This window comes from Ornithodoros turicata, chromosome 1, assembly GCF_037126465.1.
Source record: "Ornithodoros turicata isolate Travis chromosome 1, ASM3712646v1, whole genome shotgun sequence".
NCBI lineage: Eukaryota > Metazoa > Arthropoda > Arachnida > Ixodida > Argasidae > Ornithodoros > Ornithodoros turicata.
In genome coordinates, this window is record NC_088201.1 from 69,327,882 (window position 1) to 69,350,296 (window position 22,415).

A 22,415-nucleotide genomic window follows, 5' to 3' on the forward strand; every position below is an offset into this window, starting at 1 on the left:
TAGATCGTTTGAGGAGACCAATCTGAGGCCTCTTCGCATTGTTCCGCTTCTTGAGAGCGAGGGAGAGCAAAGCGTCAATTGCGTTTTATTTTTATTTTTTTCTATCGATCATAAATCACAAACGGCACAACCGATGAATGCCGTTCCTTCTTGTGTGTTCGTGTCAAGGTAACGGCAGCTTACATTCTGCGAGGAGAAATTATTGCACTTCAGTGCCCCTTTAATAATAATAAAAAACAGGCCCTACATAATGTAATGCTCTAATAGCTGGCGCAGTACCTACTTCTGCACAGTTAAAGACAGACATACCAAAAGCGCGAACAAAGATCACGCCTTCTGTCGCCTCGCTAGAAACAGAGAATGTCCTAAAAATGGCAGTCACAGCGCGTCCTCATTTATCCTTGCATTGAGCTAATGCATCCCGTGAGAGAACCAATTATATATGTATGTGAAATAAAAAGAAAGATAATACGAAATACCCTTTCCAGCTCTGACCCTATCTTCCCCGGAAAACAGGTATAGGCGTAAGACAACCATAGCAGCAACTTGTTGCCGGGTCCTGATATCGCTACCCACTGTTGTTTGTATTTACACACCCAATGTTCTACTCTACTGCACACCGCACTGAATGGGACACATATTAGTTTTCAAGCTAGAAGTTCCTATTTGATATAGTTGCAACGCCCCTATTGGACAGTAAACGGAACTCTTCCGAGACGCAAATGTTGGTGCGCGTAGCTTCGTCGGAAACAAGCAAGCAACAAGTCAAAACACAGCACAAGTGGGACGACTGTAACTACGAGTCTCGTATAATCTAGGACTAATTTTTGCCTTTCCATCTCACCCGCTTCAATTCGTTCCGACATCGAGTGTTAGTATCACATTTTATATCGTTTTGCGCGAACGGTTATTCCAACTCCAATATAAGAACGAGTGTAACAACAACAGGTACGTAAAAAGATCACAGGTAACACAGCATCACTGAAAAGTTCCTAAATTTACTCTTTATTCAATCTTGCACTCCTCCCCAGAAACCTAAAGTTCCTTACAAGTTACGTAGAGCGAAAAAAAAAAAAAATCGCGGCCACTTCTACTAACACAGTTTTCACCTTGGCCGCTCTTGGAATCGTAGCAGTGAACGAAAATGAAGCAAATGGAAAGAACATCTATACGCACCCCTCCATATGAAGTCTAATACCATAGATTTGATGACAGCCACCGCTGCATTCCATTTCGCGCCAGTCGTCGTGGTCACGAAGGTTCGCATTTTGTATTTCGCTGTTTGCGTCCGAAGAACAACGTGTTGACGTCCTCAGAGAGCCTGACAGACTACCGCCACGGATCCTTCATTACACATCGCTTCCCTCGTGATGAAGACAAAAACATTTGCGCCCTAAAAAGCTACATCCCTTTCTCAAGGAAAGGCGAGCGTCACGTTTCCTCATTGTGCTGACAAGTTTAGTTCTTCTGTCACCGAGATCCGTGTAACACTGCCTTTCGTCATCGAGACGTAACAAACCGTGCGCGTTCTAGCGTGTAAATCAACCTGTACATTCTGTAGGAACCTGTCACGTGCCGGTACGATAAATTGAACAGCACGCGAACAATTGATCTAGTTGTATTCTGATCGCGCCTATATGGAAATGTGGTCAAAAAGTCGTAACAGAAATTTAATTCGTTGGTGCAAAAGTGAAGCAGGTGGAGATGGCGGTTCCGCTAGAGTAGCTGCTCATGGCAGCTGAAGCTGATAGTTTTAGAGATAAATTAATGAAGAAATTGATGGAGAGAATGGAGTAGCGGAGGTGATAAAGATTGAACGAAGAAATAAGGGGGAGGCAAGCGAGCGGGTGTAATGAACTTGTACCTAACATTTCCGTGAGTGTGAGGAGAAAACACGGAGCGTCTCTTGCCTTCGTGTCTTCTCCTTACGCTCAAGGAAGTGTAACCTACAAGTGAAAAAGACAGGGTATAGACACGTGCAAGTATATTCGTTGTCGCGTCGTACGCGGTGCAGGACAGTAACTGGTACGCTGGATTGTAACTCGCCTTCTCCATTGGGTTCTCTCCCTCTGTGTGTGTGCATGTTCTCTATCCATTTGATTTCCATCTCGCTCGTGCCATATCCAACATGTAATGGGGTAGGGCATATACTCAGCGCGGTGAAACACCTCAGTCGTCCTCATCGGTTCTTGTTCTCCCTCACTGTTTGCATTTGGCCACGGACGACACGCACACGTGTGCCGACTGGCAGCGCCTCCCCCCATCTGCGAGTTTGCCCAAGCACTGCTGCTTCAAAACCAGTCTTCGAAGAAAGCGAAAGTGAAGCAGACGCCCACGTGGACCAAATGACGGGAGGACCTCGTCGAAGGTCACTCACTCGATCACACACACACATACGTTGCGGAGGTGGCCAGTTCGGATTCTCAAAGAAGGTCATCGCGCGATGCGGGTGCGTCATTTTCTCGCACCATGGTGCTGATTCACTTTAGTTCAGCCGAAACGTCCCAGAACAGGTTGGAAGCACACGTGCAGGTGCTGGCAGTGATGTATCAACGTTTGCTGTGCCAGCCTGGCTTGTCGCGTCGTATATTATTCCTGTTCGTCATGAGCAATGACTCTAAGGGCTCCTTTTCTTGGCATGACAGGGCAAAGGGGTGTGGGCAAATGGAAGCACCTTTGGAATGCTTTGGTTGCATGGCCCCTTCTTCATGTGATCCTAAATCGTGTGTGCTTAATTTGAGTATTTAAATGAAGACGATCGTCTTTCGGAAAAGTCTCTTTTGCTGCACTCGAAAATACACGAGCCTAACTTACTGCGTCCTGAACGCGGTGTTTTTTCTTTGGCGATCAAGCTAACAGAAATAAACATCGTGGCTTGTTTATGCGATATCGATAACCCGAAGAAGTAAACGAACCACTCGATGTCATTGTTCCTAGGTTGTAGCCCTTAAAGCCGGCTTTGGAGGCCCCGTCAGTTGGGAAACGGGTAAATGCTCGCATGGCTGAACTCGTGAGATGATGCCGCTAAAAAAGAGCACACTGGAAACGCTAAGATCGGCTTGACTGGCGGCATGAAGGCTCTACGTATTTGAATATATTCCCAGTCGTGAATCGCAAAACGAGGACTCGTCATACATGGGACACGGTTTCTCGTCATGTGACGTCGTAATGACGACATAATATTCTTCGACTTCTGTCTCCTGTCGTCTGCATCAGTTTTAAGGCTCCACTCACCTATCCTCGCTCGCATTAGCTTCTAGGTCAGTCATATTTCTACATGTTCGCTGAGGCACTGTGAGATATGCTTTGTCCTTCCGTTTTTCTATATTGATGAGCGCACGACACATTCCACAAATGCCGCGTGTTGGGATCGCTTAGTAACAGAACAGCGCAAAGATACGAATCTGTACTCTGTACGTCGGACGCCGTCTTACGTGCGTGTGGGATTTCCGAGATGCAACTCAAAACGCTGTTTACACGCTGTGTGCGCGGAAGCCGATACAAATGGCGATAATAAAATTTGAAATATGGTGCAAAAAAAAAAAAAAAACAGTAGGAAAGTTCTTGGAGGTGAGCAAATACTGAAGCTAAGGATAGCAAACAAACGTTCCACTTGACTACCTGGGGCACCACTCAACAGCGCAATACGGCCTCTACTACAGCTTGAATGTCGAATGTACACTTCCCAAATTGCATGCGAGAAGGCACGATGGAATTTACGCATACTGTTTCCACTTGTAAGGGGGGGGGGGGGCGTGACATCCATCGCACCTGGATAATGTCCTGTATGTTATTCAGATTCCGAAGGTGGGGTGTTGAGAAAGCCCCTATGAGGCAAGGATCACATCATGTTAAAAGCGATAAAGTTGGACAGGACGACACACGGACCACCACGTGGTTCGTCCTTTTTAGCGGGTTTAACGTGAGTTCAATCACCGTCTCTCAATACTCTCAACACTCAGTATTGAGAGACCGTGGTTCAATGTTGCACCAACAGGCCCAAAAACGGTGTCTTAAATGGGTCGCATCGTTTTTATGATTCGAAGAAAAGGCTGCACGCAGCTGATGCAGGGGATCTCCTCAACTCCGAATTTTTTTAAGTTAATGACCTAGAAAGGCTTTGTCCGCTCGCTTAAGAAAATGATACACGATATGCAGCCACTGGATTTTCGGTGTTCGATAGGGATTACGATTCAAAAACTCAAAGAAATCGAGAGCGTGAAAAATATACAAGTGAGATTTCTTTACGTCTAGACGGAGGTTTCGAGCGTACAAAATAGCCCTCGATGTCGCATGGCATTATAAGACTACTTGGAGAACTCAGTTGTTTGTCTCTTTCGTGTACACTCATAACTATGTCGCGAGGAAAACAAAAAAAGCACACCGACAAAGACGACACTGCTGGAATAAAGCGAGCTTGCGTCCAAAGGGCGCCCGATAGCGAGACTCACCGATGAACCATATCCGCAACTTCTGGAGTGCTGGATTAAGATCCATCCGACGTGGTTAGGTGCTTCTTCCACCGTCCTAACCCTTCTGTGGAACCTCTGAGCCACCTTGCACGCCCCACAACACAACAGCATTTACCGCCGAGAACGCATTTCACCAGCAGACGGGCCACAACCAGAGCGCGCGGTTGTAGGCCACCTCTTGAATCTGTCCCGACGTGGAGACCCGCTGCAGAAGTTTGACCGTCGGAAGCACCTCTAACCGGTCCGATGCACAGGACCGATGCTCTCTGTAGTGGCACTGCCCGACGCTCTTCCTTCTGTGGGATGAGTGTGCCGATGATCATCTTGTACTCAAACCTCCTCGCTTGTTGGTGCCTTCGTTTGACTGACCGTGCAGCGATTCACGGGAGCGGAAGGGAGTCGGATGATCCGGGGGCGCATTGTGTCTTGGTACGAGGCAGGCGACGGACGTGAATGTTCTTTATCATGGTTACGTGGCGTTCCGTAAACCATTATTATAGTTTTCCTGAATCGTTTAGATAGTCTTTTCCCGTGGATGCTTATACCGCATGGATCATTTTTTCTTCGTTTGGAGCTGTCAGTAAACCATTATTATAGTTATTCGGAATCGTTTGGATCGTTTGTACCGCACGACTCTTTTTGTTCTCGTTTGGAGCTTTGCACGGATCGAAGTTTTTGCCGCATGGATCTTCTTTCCTGTTGGATCTACTTTGGTCCATGTCACATGAACTGGGCGGAATGAATTGGAAATGTGATTTTCAAAACGTTGCAATTTCGAGGGGGTCTTGAACATGGTTTCGTGCGAGAAAAACAGGATCGCTCATCACTGCAATATGAAGCGAGTACGAGAAAATAAATATAAAAAAAAAATAAAAAGAAAGAAAGAAAAACAAGGAGGCTGTTAAAAGAGTAGAGGTTGGGTTTGAATGTTACAAACTCGACTCCCTTAACAGCTTCTCTTCCTTTTTTGTAAGGGTAACGTTGAGTCATTACGCTTAGTTTTCATGGTTTTTATATGTACAGTGTGATTTTTACGACACAAACCGCTTCCCAGTTAAGGTAAAGAAATGCGTATAGTATTCAAAAATGAATCGTCTTGCACTGCGAATAATGCGAACACTTCGCTTAACAATTAACGAAGATACTCTAACTATCATTCTTATCACTTGTGCAACACAGAATGTCACGAGAAATTACAATCTTGCGCACGTTCATAGAAACTCGGTGTAAGAGATATTTCCTTACTTTCTTTTTCTTCTTTTGAGCTTAGCTTTTGAAATATCGCATTTAGATTCATTCCACGTTTTCTCAGCAGTGTTTTTAACGGAGCCAAAACGGGTCTGTTGGAACCTACGGAGCTCGTCCGCATCAGGTTCTGTTCTTGAAGAAAACGGGCGACAAATACGGCAGTGTGAAACCGGCCTTACACTTTTTGTGTGCTCGCGGGTTCGAACCCGGCCGAGGACGCCAGCAACTTGGTGGCAGGGTACAAGTTGCTTAGACACGCCGTCTTCCGCGAGGGACGTTAAATACGGGGTGCCGTGTGATGAGCTTTCATCGCACGTTAAAGAACCCTCAGGTGGGCAAAAGCAATCCACAGACCGACCGCTGTGGCGTCGCTCATGATCTCAGTTGTCTCGCGACGTAAACACCCAATTATTATTAATAATGTTTGTGTGCTTGACGTCTTTGACTATCTAGGCATGTGTCCATGAAGTGCACAATCGAAACTGATTTTGCATCAGAGCTAATATATATATTCACGAGCGCGCTCTCTCTTTTGACAACACGTGGTCTTTATGTTATTTTACTGTTTTACGGTCAGCTTTAATTTACATTACACAGACACTCCCTCGCATGGAACACAGAAGAGTTTCAAAGCGTCGAATTATTCTCACCAATTACGCCTATTTACATTACATTTACGCTTATTATACAACGACAATTTTTTGCCTCAGAAAGTTCCTCTTTTTTTAGTCCGTGTTAGCGCCGCGAAGCAACCGTAGGTATGAGCGGCGTTTATACGCTGATAGATGGAGAGAGAGGACAGCAGGAAGGAGTGGGGGACAGGGGGGTAGCGTGCGTCCTGGGTCCACTTCAGGAGGACCTTAGCCGACATTCGTCTGGAAAGCCTGACGGAAAACCCACGCAATACCTCAGACAGCAGAGCGGGTGGTGGTAGGATTAGAACCCCCCCAGTCCACAGCACGACCTTGGATCTACCATACGAGCGGCATCTTTTACGCACTGGGCCATGCCGGTGGTTGCAGAAAGTTCCTAAGTGCGCAGTTGCAACGAAAGCAGGGATTTTCCCAGCACCCCACCACCACATAATGGCCCCCAAAATACCTACCAGAAAGGCCAACAAAGCCAGAGAAACAGTAGATATGGGTGCCACCCCCCACCCCACCCCTCGAGAAGAAAGTCCTGGTAAAAACTCTGCAACGAACGATAAATTGTGAACAAAGACTAAAATTTTATCAACCTAGCCCGAGTAATAGCTAGCTGCGGTTTTACATTTTTTCATGACAAGGACACCGCTTCAAGCAGTACGCCCAAATGATCGTGGGCCTATAGAACTCCGTTTTTCAACATACTGTCGAGTCATTTACTTCGTGAGGATTGCGGCCTACACTTTAATAATAATAATAATAATAATAATAAAAAAAGAGTAGATTGGAGAGTAATTGTATACTTGTAATATCTGAGATTGCAATTACTCCCCATGTTAGTCCCCTGACCCTGAAATTTGCTCCCTAGGGACTGCGGATAGCCACTAAACTTCGCAAATGGTCCCTTGAATGCAACAATCTACATAAATATGTTGTCTTCGTGAATTTGATGGAACCAGACGATGTCACCTAGCAATTTTCTGCTCACAGAGTGAAAAATATATAGTTGACGGTCCTTTCTTGCAAAACTGTACCCTATTCATGTCACGAGATTTTATGTTACTCAAGATATCACGCTTCGCGATTTAATTCAAAGTACTTTCCTTCATGAACATACATTGTGCATAGGGCTGCGGGGTCAAAGCGTGAAATGCAGTCCCCGCTCTCCGATATTCTTTTAGTCCCGAAAGCAGGGACTGTAACCGGAACGGAAACGAAAACCGCTTGGTACCCAGATTTTTTTTTCAAGAACCGTCCGGGCCGGAGCGTAACCGCAATTTGCCATCGGCAATTATCCGAAACCATAACCTCAACCGAAAAATATGATTTCGGTTGCCGGTTCATATGACTCGGTTCAAGTGTGAATGTGAAAAACTTTGGATGCGATATTTGTATTGCTTTACAACTCTGTTTAGTGGTGTAGTTTGTGCTTCTGTTAAAGTAGATATCTTCGTCATGTAGTTTTCATTCAGAAGTTGTGTAGAAAACATACCATCTTATGCGCTTGAACCCATAATCGGATGGCATACGCATCGTATGACATGTACATTGCGCACGTCCCTTATGAGTTGTGAACTGTATTATTGTGATCATTTAAGATAATAAGGGTTGCACGTTGTTTGTTTCCACGTCTGTTCGCTTAACCGACGCACTCAGTTTTCTTGCCGTGTATATAGCTTGTTACAGCACGAGCGAAATGAATGTGCACGAGATAATAGAGACTGGAACAAATTATTTTACGGGGAATGTCGCAAACGGCAAAAGTGCGTCGAAGACAGAGTTCACTCTTCCTACGACCTGATAGATGGCATTGCACCACCCTTTCGGAGCGCAACAGATAAATATGTTCACTTTTACCTGTTTGCACTTGTAGCTCATTTTGCGACATCCGCTCAACCCGCAGATACATCCTAGAACCCCCCCCCCCCCTCCCCCAAAATCCCGGTTCAACTGTTTGGTTTGGTTCTGTTTGGTTAGTTCAACTGTTGTAAAACGGCGAATTCCGCAACCGTAACCGAAAGCGCTTTCAGGGTTCTGACACTGAACCGTAACCGAACCGATATTCGTTTCGGTTTCAGTCCCTGCTCGAAATGGGCTAATAGCTTTGAGCGGGAAGTTAATATGTAGGCTGGAAGACTAAATGCATTGCCACAACTTTGTGGCAATACATTTAGTCTCCAAAAGGAGTGAAACTACTCATTTTTTCTTAGAGAGTCCGTACCCCTATACGATTAACTTCTTGTTAAAATCGTTCCTAGCTTGAGTCCATTTCCTACTGTATCTGAGGCACCCAGCACCACATATTAACTTCCCCCTGAAAGCAACCTATCAAACCGGGCACAATACTTACATTACAGCACATAGCAAATGGAATAACGTACGTACGCGTCGTCAGTACTACAATAATGTCGCAATCGGCCCTCTCACGAATGTGTGTCTCCGAGGGAGATAAATCTCCACGTGTGTGATTCACCTCCATTGTGAAGAGAGTGAGACATCCGTACCGGTCACGTCCATTGTGAAGGCTGTGTAAGACAAAAGATGGTCATATTTCTAGCGCAACCTTCTTTGATATCTGCTCTTGGCGTATAGGTTGTGTGACATACGTTCGCCCCGTGCCAAAATACGCCAAGGCCATCTAAGGTTGGAGAGATTTCGAACACTGCACGTAAGGAAACTGACCAACAGTGGCAACAGCTCACGGGCAACTTTAGCCTGATGGCACTTTCGTGCGCCTCCAGTCCAAAGCACTAAATCAGCATCGGGGATTTTACCGTCCCCCAAACTCCTACCCCCCTAATGTTGGGCTTGAGTCCCCCCCCCCCCCCCCCCCCTCTGTTTCGTCCCTGATGTGCACCACGTACAGGCGGAGTGGGGGGAGTGTTTTTTTTTTTTTCGGCTTCAGACACATGTCAGCAATGACACATGAACATGTTAAAACTTTAACCGTAAGAATAACCTCCCCCACCCCCTCCCCAATTTCTTGCAGCACTCTGCCGTACATGTAATTTTCAGGATTAGCGCCCGTGATCAGAGGCCGCTTGTTTTCTTCAGTCAAACACCGCTGAATCCTGACGTAGTTCGTCATATTTGGTCGTGATACCTGCTTGTGTCACCGGTATACACGATTTGAAAAGACATAAATAAGAAACATAGCGCTCCGCAATAGTTGAACGTAACACAATAAGTGCTCCGAAGTATATTTAAAATAATTCGTAAAAGGATCGTAAAGGTAAAATAAAATGATCTCGAGTGTTTCGGTAGCTTAGTAGAAATCTTTGGAGGTGAGAGTGAGGTGCAGTCTTGGTGGTGGTGGTGGTGGTGGTGGGGGGGGGGATTCGTTGGGTGATGCGTACAATTTCCCCTTTCTCTTCTTCTCACAATTCAATTTCAGAAAATGGTCTGGTCGGCCGCGCTGTTTTATGCAATTGTTCAGTCAGTTTCTCACAAGCCGAAGTTTTCTGAAAAGAAGGACTTGAGTGTATTTTTTTATATTGGACAGAGCGCGTTATACACATGCCCAGCAGAAGAAATGTTCGCAATATCGGCGGCTCGTGTCCCGATGCACTTCTCTTAACGTCATGCACATAGTAATATAGTATTCAAGCCGTGAAGGGGTCTATACCAACCTACTTACGTACAACTACGTACAAAGGTCCTCAGACAACAGTCAACAACACTTGCTACGCTTTCAATGAAGCGCATCCAACACCGGCAGATCTTATTCTCACAAATGCACACGCTTGCAAAAAAGGAAAAGAAGAAAATATAGACATAAACGTAATTCTCATAATTGCAACGTGAGCGAGACGGGCAAGAAAACGTGGCGCATTCGCTTCAGCCCCGCAGACTGAAAGACGTTCGTGGATATGGCGATAAAGCGCACGTTCAGCGTAAACATGCGCAACAACAACAGGGTACGCTGATGTAAAGGATATTACGTGTCGAAAGTTGCGCGCGGATCGTTCATGCACCTTGAAAAGACAACGTATTGAGGGGCGAGGGAGTGATGTTGGGTGAAGGGGGTATGATCAGTCTTCTCCGACCTGGAGGTTCGGTGCACTAAGGGTGAGGGTGGAGGGGGGGGGGAGATGATGGGGGTAAAGGAAAGGGGGATGCATACCCTCTTGCTCTGGGTTTCAGATGGTCCAGCAGAACTGCACACCATAGAAAACATACGAGCATCCTTCAGTAGCCTGCATGAGGATGCTTTCCCTACGTACCACGGTAACAGCCAGGACGATTGGCGAAGTTACTCCATCACAAAATAACGAAATTAAAACTATAAATCTAAAGACATGTTCGGATTTCTATAAGACCAGCTTAAATGAAAAGGATGCAGACATATCCGAACGCAGAGCCCATGCAACACGTGTACCACTCGAGTTCGGTGGATCATAGGGAGCCTGCTGCATCTCTTCGCTTCCGAACACGTTTTGGATGAGCAGACCGTCTTGACAGTAACTAGCCAATCGCGTTCCCGAGTTCTTATGAGCGAGAACACGATTCACTGCGAGTTCTCGTGTGCCTTTGTCAGAGGCGTACCTCATGTGGCTATCCCGTCAGACGATTTTTGTCGCGTAGTATCTAAATTCTTCACAACGAATCAACCAACTCCGCAACTGTGAATTCGTGATTTTATTTCTTGTCGGATTTGCAGATTCCGACGCAGCCCTGTTACGCTCTGAGGAAAGAACAATCGAAAGGCATACCAAGCGCGCAGGCAACACCGCTTAGATATAGAAAGCCTGCTTACTCGTTGACGTGACGTAACAACTATGAGTCAGCCAATCAGGACTGTGCTTTCGACGGTCGTAGCCTACCGCGAACGTGCTTTCACTGGTCGTAGAACAGTAGACGAGCCACCGTCAGCCGCACGGGTAGCCACTGTCGTCTGCGAGTAGTGAACATCTCCGCGTATTAAATGGGAAAAAGAATAAAGCGCAATATTCCATATTTTTCTCAAGGCTAATTTTCTGAGAAACTTTTTTCCTTCGGTGTTAGCGCCGTGAAGTAACTGTGGCTATGAGTGGCGTACAGATGTGGACATGGAGAGAGGACAGCAGGAAGGAGCAGAGGGGGGTTAGTATGCGACCTGGGCCGACTTCAGGGGGAACTGTGCCGACATTCGTCTGGGAAGTCTTCGGAAAACCCAGGAAAAACTTCATACAGCACAGCCGGTGGTAGGGTTTTTTCCAGTTTTTTTTTTTTTTTTTTCTGGAAAGCGCGTTGCATTTTTAGTGTACAGGTTGAAATCTGCGAAGTTAGCTGCAATGATTTGCGAGTTCTTGAATTCGCAGTACGGCGAATCGCCATAGCAGAAGAATTCGGACTTCGTGTGCTTTTAAGTGCCACGTAGCGCAGGAGCGAGAAGAGGCATTGAACAAGCCTTCTGTATCTAGGTGATGTTGGCTCAGTACACAAGCTGACTACGAGCTATATTCCTGTTGCTGCTCAATCATCCCCGCTCTGTTTATCGTTTTTGTAATATTTCTTGTCGAGAGCTACGTGGAGGTATCTCAGCCGTGTGAGACTTTCTAGTCTTCATTGAAATGCAGCGAAGTCTCCGAGGCAAACACGCGTGCGTCATGGGCTTGTAATGTGAGAATAATCATGTAAATTCGTCATCGTAAAATACGATAGCTATTTACATGCGCATCTCGTTCAGCCGTTTTTCGGAGACGCGCTGTGGGATTCACGCACCGTTATTATAGTTTTTTTTTAAAGTGTTTGATGCTACGTACTTCGTCATTTCGTATCGCATTACGAAGCGGCTTTTACCGCAGTGACGCAGACACTCAAAAGTCGAAGGAGACGAAGAAGACTTACAAAGGATGATGGGGTAGGGTACTGCTCTCAAGCGGTGAATCACCCCAGGCCATAGTCATGATTTAGTTGTTGTTGTTGTTACAAAGGATGATGTAATTATGACCGATCTCCAAATATTTTGCATCCCTCATTCCTGCTGCTTGCAATTGAACCTCTGTATGCAATAACGGGATAAGTCGAAAAATCCCAAACCGAGAAAAGGGGCCTGATATGATTGTCCGCCCCATTGACGCACATGCATTTCCCGCTTTTTACCATTCTGTAGCGGGCCAACAAATCGCAATAAGGTCCTAATTTTCATTGGCAGGTGCATACTGGCATGTAGATGTCATTGCAGCAAAAAATACTAAAAAGGGGATAAGTCAACTTATTCCCTTATTGCATACAGAGGTTCAATTTATGATAAGTCACAGCTTGAAGCTTATTGAATGTGGTGAACGATCTGAGAAATTGTAATGTTGAACAACAACAAATAGATTATGACGATGACATGGGGGTGTAACGTTGAAGAACCAACCTGAAGGTCGGAGGCATAATGGCCAAAGATATGTCACATGATGACGTGTACACGATTGTGCAATGTAGGACTCACGGCGTCAATTTCTCCTTTTTTTTCATTTTCTCACACACACTCATTCACACACTCATGTGCGCCATATCGGTAAAGGCGGTGTATGAGTGTTTATCGGGGGGGGAGGGGGGGTCGAGGGGCTGGAGGCATGAAGAAAGTGAACGCGAATAAATGTAATGTGTATCATACGGTGCTGCTTTTACGAAATGCTGTGAGAGTAATATAGGGCTCAGCGCTAAGTGAACTAGTCCATCCACAGACTTGAACCCTGACTTCGCGAATGCAGGAGGAGCGCATATAATCCCTGTGGTCGTGTCGTGAAAATTTGGAGCCAAAATTATTGGAGCCCTCAAATGATTTTTTTTAATAAAGCTACTGCAAGGGATGGAAACTCCCTGGTAGGTCAACATTAGAAAGGTCTTTTGGTACTTCATAACTCAGCTTCCTCGTTTCTTTAAAATCAGTACCACGCAAATACCGACTAAAATTTTGTGTTCAGTACCTCCAAACAACAAGGAAAAGCGTGCTGTGGCTACGGCTATAAAGGGCCAAAACGACTGACAGCATCTAAGATTGTCATAATTTGCGTTATCGAAGCCATTACTTCCACCAAGGGAAGATCGAAACTAATTTTTTAAATATAGATATCAGCTGTCGGACGATGCTGTCGTTTCTAAAAGGTTCGAAAAATGAAATTAATCTGAAAAATACAATGCTTACTCACTGTTTCACACACTGTTTCACACTCACAATTCACTGTTTCACACAGAGGGAAAAATGAAGAGAAATTATGAAACTGTCAGGGTGTGCTCATGGTAAAATAGAACGGGGTGAGCAAATGTCCGGTCTCAGCCCTGGACTGGTGAGCAAACGTCCGGTGAGCAATTGTGCGCTTTCCATCGTGCACACCTTCATTTGCAAATGTAAATGGCCCTTGTTTCTTGCGACGTAAGGTTGTTGTCGGACGAGCGCATACATTTCTTACAAACGTCACCATCGGAGTGGGACGTGTAAGTAACACCCACTTGCAGACAGTCCTGTTTCGCCTAACGCGTGTCACCCCTCCGAACTTTTTAATCCGATAATCCGTATTAGGCGAAATGGGAATAAGAACCCTTTGAACCCTTTTCTCTGACTGTCATGTCGTTTGCAGCATGTCATTTTCTGTGCCTTTTGTAAGAGGCATCTTGGTGGCTCGGAGACTAAATAGTGACGTAATTAACGATGTACACCTTCTGCTCCAGGGCTGACACAATGGAGATTTCCAATAGTGTTCCCAGGCGTTTGGGGCCACAAAGAAATAAGGAGTCGTCACTGCGCATTCCCAGAACCTAATGTCTTCGTTTTCGGGTTAAACCCGATTTTTCATTATAGTCCCCCCCGAGCAAATTTTCAAGAATTCGGTTGAAGCACAATATCTACCCGAAATCCTCGCGGTCCTTCAACTTGTTCTCGGTAAACCTCCCGAAAAGTGAATCATAATATCAGCAAAGAGAGCTATTTGTGACAACCTATTTGTCCTCCTTTTATGATGCCCTCCTGTGGGAGTCAAAGACGAGCTTTTGTGGAGCTCGGGCAACTGTTTGAATACCGCGGTCATTCACTGCCCTAGTTCCGAGCGGAAAGATAAAGATTCTTGTTTCTAGTCCCAGTGTCACAGCAGTGGCTTGTTTCATATGCCTTTCGTTTCATCCGAAAATTCCCCGGTGACATAGCAAACAGAGATCATGGCACCCAATTTCTCCCCGAATTCTCGTATGTAAATAGCACCGGATTTTTCCCTCCCGAATTCGAAAAATCATAAAACCCAAAAACGAAGAACCCTACAATACGCATCTCTGCGGCCTCGAAAGGGATTATTACATGGAGGGAAATGGGGCATCTACGGCTTACCCAAGACTTCCCTTTCACGTTACCCGTAAAACGACAAAGAGAGCACGCGTCAGGTTTTCTTTTGTTCTGGAAGGCGCCTGGACAGCCTGTATTGTATTCGTGCTCAGTAGATGAATAATGTGGTTACTCCCAACTTCAAAAGAATGACACGTGCATTTCTTATGCAGGTAACATGTTCTACTCTCCGCGAACCAGGAGAAAGTTTGCCCAAAAAATTACGTGACTCGAGTGACGCCAAGCGTTATGTAAATGACCATCATGTTACATTTTGCGTCTCAAGGCCTGGGATGGGCATAAATAAATTGTGTTTGAGTATCTAAATATAAATACAAAATCCTTTGTTGAAATGGGTATTTAAATACTCTTCGTAAATAGGTTTTCACCGTGAGTGCTTAAATACAAAATATAAATACAGTATTTAAATACTCCCATACTACTACCACAAATACTGTGAGGAAGATGTCATCCTGAATTACAGAAATAAGATGATCATAAAAACAAATCAGCAAGGAACAATAACATTTATCTGTTAGATTATCACGGCGATTTTAATATCAGAAATTTCTCGAAGACTGCTTATTTCAGGCATCTTCTGTTCGGCCGTCAATCAGATTCGCAAAGGAGAACACCTTCTCCATAGGTGCCGATGAACAAAGGCTCGTATTAAATTTGAGGAATATGGTTCGTGCAACAAGGTAATCGGGTAGCCGCAACCGTTGTCCGCAACAACAGTAAAAAACTCGCCGTCTAAAATGATTTGTCGCATTCGCATGCTAGCGCAAACACAGCATAACTGCGCCCCAAACTAACCCTTTTTCCCGAAAGGTAAAATGCTGGGCAACGTTAAGGTATCAATCAGTATACTCCGCATTTAGGAGTATTTATAAAGTATTTACACGAGTAAATACCCGAACGATGGTATTTAAATATAATTATAGATACATTTTTCGAGTCTGTATTCAAATACAAAATATTAATACATGTAGTTATATTTTAAATAGTATTTTAATTACAATGTATTTAAATACTGCCCACCTCTGTTCAAGGCAGACGACCAGACAATGTACAAGCCAATTTGGTGACAGGTGAAGACCCATCTTTTTATTGTTCGTTTGCTGAACGTATACGCTCGTACGTCCAGTGCCAGCTTGTTGAAACAGTTGGCCCTTCCCGCTGCGGCGCAACTGAGTGTATCACACCAACAGGACACGCCCGCTTTCATTTTGGTAATACCTTGCTCATTTTCTTACAGTTAACAAACCCCGAACGTGGAGTACCGGTCCTACCTCCTTGTGACGAACCTTTCTATATAATCTTTTTACATATCCCCCCCCCCCCCACACACACACACTTTACTCGTGGTACTTGGCTGCTTGGCCCGAAATAACGACGATGTCCACCAACAGTAAGATATATAGTTCGGGGAATTTTTCTGTGAGCAAAGCTGGCCTTCGACCAGTGCATTGCGCAATCAATTTTACACAATCGCTATGCGCCATCTACCTCGACTTAAGTTGAATTATAATTACCGACTTCACCTCTGTTATTATAGCTTGGACAGGTTAATCTCCAACGACCTTCAAGCTGCATTTATCATAAACGGCGCTACCTGTGTATTCACAGTGAAAGTAGGTTACTCACTTTTGCAAACAGTTTGGCAGCACATGTTGTATAGTTCCTTTGTATATAACACCCTGCATTCAGACTATGCCGTCCACAACTACGCAGCCTACACCTGGAGACAGATGCTTATTCTATAGCCTCTCCTCGACGTCATTCAGAGCTGCAGCTCACATTACAGACGTAACGTCACAGCTGCCATCCTTTCTTCCAGAAAGGAATTCTCCAGCACAGCTGCTCGCCATCTCATAATTGTTCACAAAAGTCAATGTTTCGCGCAGTTCGAAGCGTAAAGACCTAACAAGCGAATCAACGAAGAAACAAACAAACAAAAGCTTTACTTTGACTGTAAATATTCGAACACTGACATGCATCGCAGTTATCCCTGTAAGTAAGAAGCTGCCTTGATTTCGAGGTTTTTATAACTAGCTAGTTCAACTTCGCAGTTTTATTTGCTATTGGAATAAATATGTCGAGCATCTCTAAAACCCCGAATCCACTTGTAAGTACATCAAGATTTGAGTATTCTCGTGGTTTCGAGTTTCTCAACCACATTTTTTTTTCTCACAGAGACCTAGTTGAGAGAATAGGGATCAAAGGTTGGTAAAACGGAATATATGCGGGCAAGCTAGTGGACAAACTCCATGGTAAATAACCTTGAGCACTGGGCGAACGCTGAAGACAACACGACAACACTTGCCGGGCTTCTTTACCATGGATGGAAGGCTGCCACCCCATATTTATTTATTTCAAAAAACCCCAAGGGTCCGGAGGACATTACATGGGGGGTGGGAACATTATATTGGAACACATCATGGAACATTGAGAATGGAAACAGTAATAACAGAAATAAACAGAAATAAGGAAACAAAATAACAACAACATCTTGGAATAACAGGATAAGAACAATACAAGTAAGTATACAAAGCGATAAACTCAGCAATACAACAGAACGAACACTAGTATTGAAGATGAAGAAAGTGAGAGAGGGAGCTACGGAAAACTGTATGGTCGTCAATGGTAGCGATTGATGATGGGAGGTTGTTCCACTCAATGGTAGTTGTGCAAAAAAACGATTTGGAGAACGCGTTAGTAATACAGAGGAACCGAGTAACCTTGTTAGTGTGATCAAAGCGAGGAAAAATGACACTCGAGCGTGTGATGGGTGATTGTCGAGCAGGCAAGGTGAAAAAAAATCTATGGTAGAGGGTTAACTTGGCGAAGCGACGACGATGTTCGAGCGGCTCGAGGTTGAGACTTAGTTTTAACGCGGAAACAGAGGTAGTGAAAGAGTAATCGTTGACAATGAAGCGGGCAGCTCGATTTTGAATGGCTTCGATTGCACCACAGAGATAGTTTTGAGGAGGGTCCCATATTGCGGATGCGTATTCAAGCTTGCTTCGTACCAGAGTGGTGAAAGTTAGAAGCTTGAGATGGACAGGTGCCGATCTTAGGGTGCGTCTGACAAAGCCCAAGGAGCGAGAAGCATTGGCCACGATGTGATTAATGTGTTCATTCCAAGTTAAGTTGGAAGAGAGATGAACGCCAAGATATTTGTAGGAATCTGCTCTGGTTAATACTAAATCGCTAATTGTGTAGCAGAAGGGAGGGAGATAGGAAACACGTCGGCGAGAAAATGTCACGATGCAGCACTTAGATATATTCAGGGGCATTTGCCACTCATCACACCAGCACTGAATTAGGGCAAGGTCGGTTTGTAAGGATTGTTGGTCAGTAGGAGAGTTGATCTGCCTGTATACAACGCAATCATCGGCGAATAGTCTGATAGTGGAAGATATGCCTGAAGGAAGGTCATTAATATATATGAGGAATAGGAGGGGACCAAGAACTGAACCCTGAGGAACTCCCGAAAGGACAGGGACAGATGGAGATATGCGGTTATTACATGAGACTGCGAACGAGCGCTTATAAAGAAATTGAGTTAGCCAACGGACGACAAGCGGGTCGAGATTCAGGAGAGAGATTTTGTACATAAGCTTCGGGTGAGGCACCATATCAAAGGCTTTGCGGAAATCTAAGAAGACGGCGTCGGTCTGATGGTTGTTGTCAGCGTTTAAAAATATGTCATGAACGAAACAAGCTAGTTGAGTTTCACAAGAATAGTATTTACGGAAACCATGCTGCAGCGGGTAGAAAAACACTTTTTCCTCAAGGAATTTGACTAAGTTTGAGAAGATTATGTGTTCAAGAATTTTGCATGCGATACAAGTTAGAGAAATGGGGCGGTAGTTATTAACGTACTGACTGTTACCGGATTTGAGAATGGGGACGACAATCGCTGTCTTCCAGTCCCGCGGCAACACGGATTCTTGAAGTGACTGTCTAAATATGCAACATAGCAGTTCGCTTGAAATCACTTTCGTGTTGTATAGTACTTTAGAGTTAATTGAGTCAGGACCAGAACTTGAGGACAGCTTGAGTGACTCAATGATCTTACAAATTCCGTGGGGGCTGATATCGATGGGCATCATGGGACAAGAAAGGTTCATGGAAGAAGGGATCACTGGTAATAAAACTTGTGAGCAACCGTCGTCCGTGTTAAAGACAGACGAAAAAAATGAAGCAAACTCGTTGGCACATAGATTGTCTGGGATGACCTCCCCGTTGGGGTAGGTTAGGCTAAAGGAGTGAGATTTAGGCGGGGACAGAACTTTCCAAAATTGTTTAGGTTTGTTCACGAGGAGTGAAGGGAGGTCAAGGTTGAAGAACTTATGTTTCGCTTGTTTTGTCGCGCGCATGTACGCACGTGCACATTCATGAAATTTGGCCCATGATACATCATCGCCACGGCGCTTTGCGATCCTGAAAAATCTCTTTTTCTTGTTTAACAGTGTTTTGAGATTTTTCGTAAACCAGGGATTGTGGTCGTAGGATTTTATCTTTATTTTTGGAATGTAACGCTCAGTAAGGTGATTTATGTTGTCGCGAAAGAGGCACCAGTTTTCTTCGACGGAGCGTGGTGAAGCGTCGTGGAAGAAATTATCATACAGAGTAACGAGACCCTCGTTAATTGCTTGGAAGTTTGCACGACTGTAGTCGTAAATGGTTTTAGCAACGAATTTGCGGATATTCGAACGTCTTGAGGATATATCGAAGAATATGTTCTTGTGGTCACTGAGACCATTGGTGACATGCAAGGAAGCAACGTGCTCGGGATGGGAAGTCAAGACCAAGTCGAGTGTTGCCTGGGAGACAGAACATACCCTGGTAGGGTTTGTGATAACCTGGGACAAGTTAAATGTGGAGCATAAGTCGACAAATTGAGCCTCTTGAGAACGCCCGGAAGGAATACACTGCTGAAGATCCCATTTAATCGTAGGATAGTTGAAGTCCCCCACGAGGAAGATACGACATGAAGTATGCTCCTGCGTTATGAGAGATAAGTCGTCGCGGAGATTTGAAAGAAATGATGGGTCATTCATGTCAGGTGGTCGATAACAAACGCCGAGAACGCAAGGGGGAAAGACGTGTAACAATTTAACCCAAATGATTTCGAAATTGTTAGGTGTGGGTAGAAGTGAAGGATACAAATAACATTTGGTGGCAAGAAGAACGCCTCCACCCCTTCTATCCCGACGATCTTTCCTAAAAATGGTGAAGCCAGGAAGAAACTTTGATAGTTCTTCATTGGAGACTGAGTCAGATAGCCAAGTTTCGGTAAGGGCAAGAATATCGGAAGAGCTGGAACGAATAATGGATTCAACCTGATCCAGCTTGGGTAGTAAGCTGCGAATGTTAGTGAACATTACAGATAGACATGAGGCAGATGATACAGTTGTGACGGGTTTGCTGTTACGTACAGGCATTAGCTATGGTATAGATTCCTTTACGGAATTCGTTGCAGTGTCGAAGTAGAAGGATTTGCGTCCCACTATCAGTTTATCATGGCGTAACTTAAAGGCTTCGTTAAGTGATTTCCCAAATTCGACAAGGCGGCGGCGGGCTAAACGGGTGGCAGCGCAAAAGTCCCCTGATATGCTTTGGTCACAACCTTTAAGCTTGAAACCTGACGATAGGACGCTCTCCTTTAACTTGTAGGAAGAAAACTTCGCAACAATCGGCCTGGTTTTTCCACTCATGTATTTGCCTATTCTATGCACTCTTTCAAAATCAGCAGGCGAACATTGTATACCTAGTTTGTTGAGACAGAGGTCAATGACTTTGGACTCGCTCTCACTCCATGTCTCGGTAGGAGAATCTATAATACCATGTATAACAAGGTTAGATCTCCGCGATCTGTTCTCAAGGTCGTTTAGGCGATGATTGAAAGAAGTGATTTGGTCGGAGGAGGCATGGCAAAGGGATTGAACATTAGAGATTTCCGACTGGATACTCTCCTGTAAGCTAGACTGGGCACCTTTGATGGAGGTCAGATCGTTTTCTACAATACTCATTTTGTTCGATAACGAGGCCACGGCAGCATCAGTTTTGAGTTGGTTGGCTTGGAGTGCCTTAACGTCCAATACGAGCGTGGTGACCTTGGTGTCAAGCGAAGTTACTATGTCTAAGACTCGCGCCAGCTGATCCTCTTGCGCTTTCGTCATGGGCCCGGGGTTTAGCTCTACGTCACCGCTTAGAAATAGTAGGTCAAAGAGATGAAGAATACACTGAACACATCCGTTATCAAAGACACTGTGTGGGAAGGGCAGCAGCAGCAGACAAACATCATTGCTACGGTAACAATACGGGCCGAGATTGGTGCTTACCTGCAAGATAGCAACACAACCGTGAGACAACATACTCCAGCTGCTGCCACAGTTCCCACTGGCGAAAAAGTTCTGGAGAAGGCTTTTAAAAGGGGGTGTCGCTGATGTCGGTGAGACGTCACATGTCACATGATATGCAGACGCTAGAAGATTGATGGCTGACTCGTCGGGAACATAGGGCGAGAAACCGGAACTGTCTCCGAAAGAGACAGGGCACTCGCACGTGGAATCGGAGCAAGATTGTGAAGACCTGTAGATCCAAGGAACATCGTTGATAACGCTGGCTTGCGAACAAAGCAGCAACTGCAAGATAGCAACACAACCGTGAGACAACATACTCCAGCTGCTGCCACAGTTCCCACTGGCGAAAAAGTTCTGGAGAAGGCTTTTAAAAGGGGGTGTCGCTGATGTCGGTGAGACGTCACATGTCACATGATATGCAGACGCTAGAAGATTGATGGCTGACTCGTCGGGAACATAGGGCGAGAAACCGGAACTGTCTCCGAAAGAGACAGGGCACTCGCACGTGGAATCGGAGCAAGATTGTGAAGACCTGTAGATCCAAGGAACATCGTTGATAACGCTGGCTTGCGAACAAAGCAGCAACTGCAAGATAGCAACACAACCGTGAGACAACATACTCCAGCTGCTGCCACAGTTCCCACTGGCGAAAAAGTTCTGGAGAAGGCTTTTAAAAGGGGGTGTCGCTGATGTCGGTGAGACGTCACATGTCACATGATATGCAGACGCTAGAAGATTGATGGCTGACTCGTCGGGAACATAGGGCGAGAAACCGGAACTGTCTCCGAAAGAGACAGGGCACTCGCACGTGGAATCGGAGCAAGATTGTGAAGACCTGTAGATCCAAGGAACATCGTTGATAACGCTGGCTTGCGAACAAAGCAGCAACTGCAAGATAGCAACACAACCGTGAGACAACATACTCCAGCTGCTGCCACAGTTCCCACTCATATACAAGGTAGAGATTGCGCTTTTCAGCTGTTTGAAGTAATGACTGAACTTTCTTTTTAATAGAGCACTAAAATGCAAAATTTCTCCTCGTGGAATGAAAGTTGCTGCTACCTTGACACCAACACAAAAGGAACAGAATTCATCGGTTGCGTCGTTCGTGATTTATGAGTGGAGGTGAACGCGGGTAACCTGCAGATGCCCGCGCAGTTTCGCGATTTGCAGGTAGAAATTTCATGTCGCTGAGGGGTTGCGGCTAAAATTCAGGTGTATCCGCAATGCGTGCGCGGGTAGTGCAGGAAAACACGCATTACTCGCACCCCCTCAACTGAACTTTTGCCACCCTTATTCAATAATTTTGTCATTTTCCCCAGTTTTCTTGAAGAAAAATACCTGGAAAAGTGAACCATTTCCACATAACCCATGGTCATTTGACCCTTCA

At 45.1% G+C, this 22,415-nt stretch overlaps 1 protein-coding gene and 1 long non-coding RNA gene across 6 annotated transcripts in view; both read right to left on the reverse strand.

Annotated features, from left to right (window-relative positions):
* Window positions 1-22,415, reverse strand: part of LOC135378376 (uncharacterized) — a 52,374-nt gene that overhangs the window by 13,750 nt on the left and 16,209 nt on the right. Inside the window, exon 1 of one of the 5 annotated variants that reach the window (XM_064611413.1) lies at window positions 16,299-16,411. The exons of 1 other annotated variant lie outside the window; for it this stretch is intronic. In XM_064611413.1, the coding sequence (XP_064467483.1) occupies window positions 16,299-16,323 (25 nt within the window). In that variant the 5' untranslated portion in view covers window positions 16,324-16,411. Of the gene's footprint in view, window positions 1-1,176; window positions 1,305-4,451; window positions 4,770-8,714; window positions 8,736-16,298; window positions 16,412-22,415 lie in introns of those variants that run through there. 3 more of the 5 variants (XM_064611415.1, XM_064611412.1, XM_064611411.1) reach the window with 3 other exon arrangements.
* LOC135400298 (uncharacterized) lies at window positions 21,068-21,947 on the reverse strand. The gene is made up of 3 exons (XR_010424579.1): window positions 21,646-21,947; window positions 21,343-21,557; window positions 21,068-21,254 (listed from the first exon to the last, which is right to left on the reverse strand). It is a non-coding gene; the product is annotated as an uncharacterized LOC135400298 (long non-coding RNA).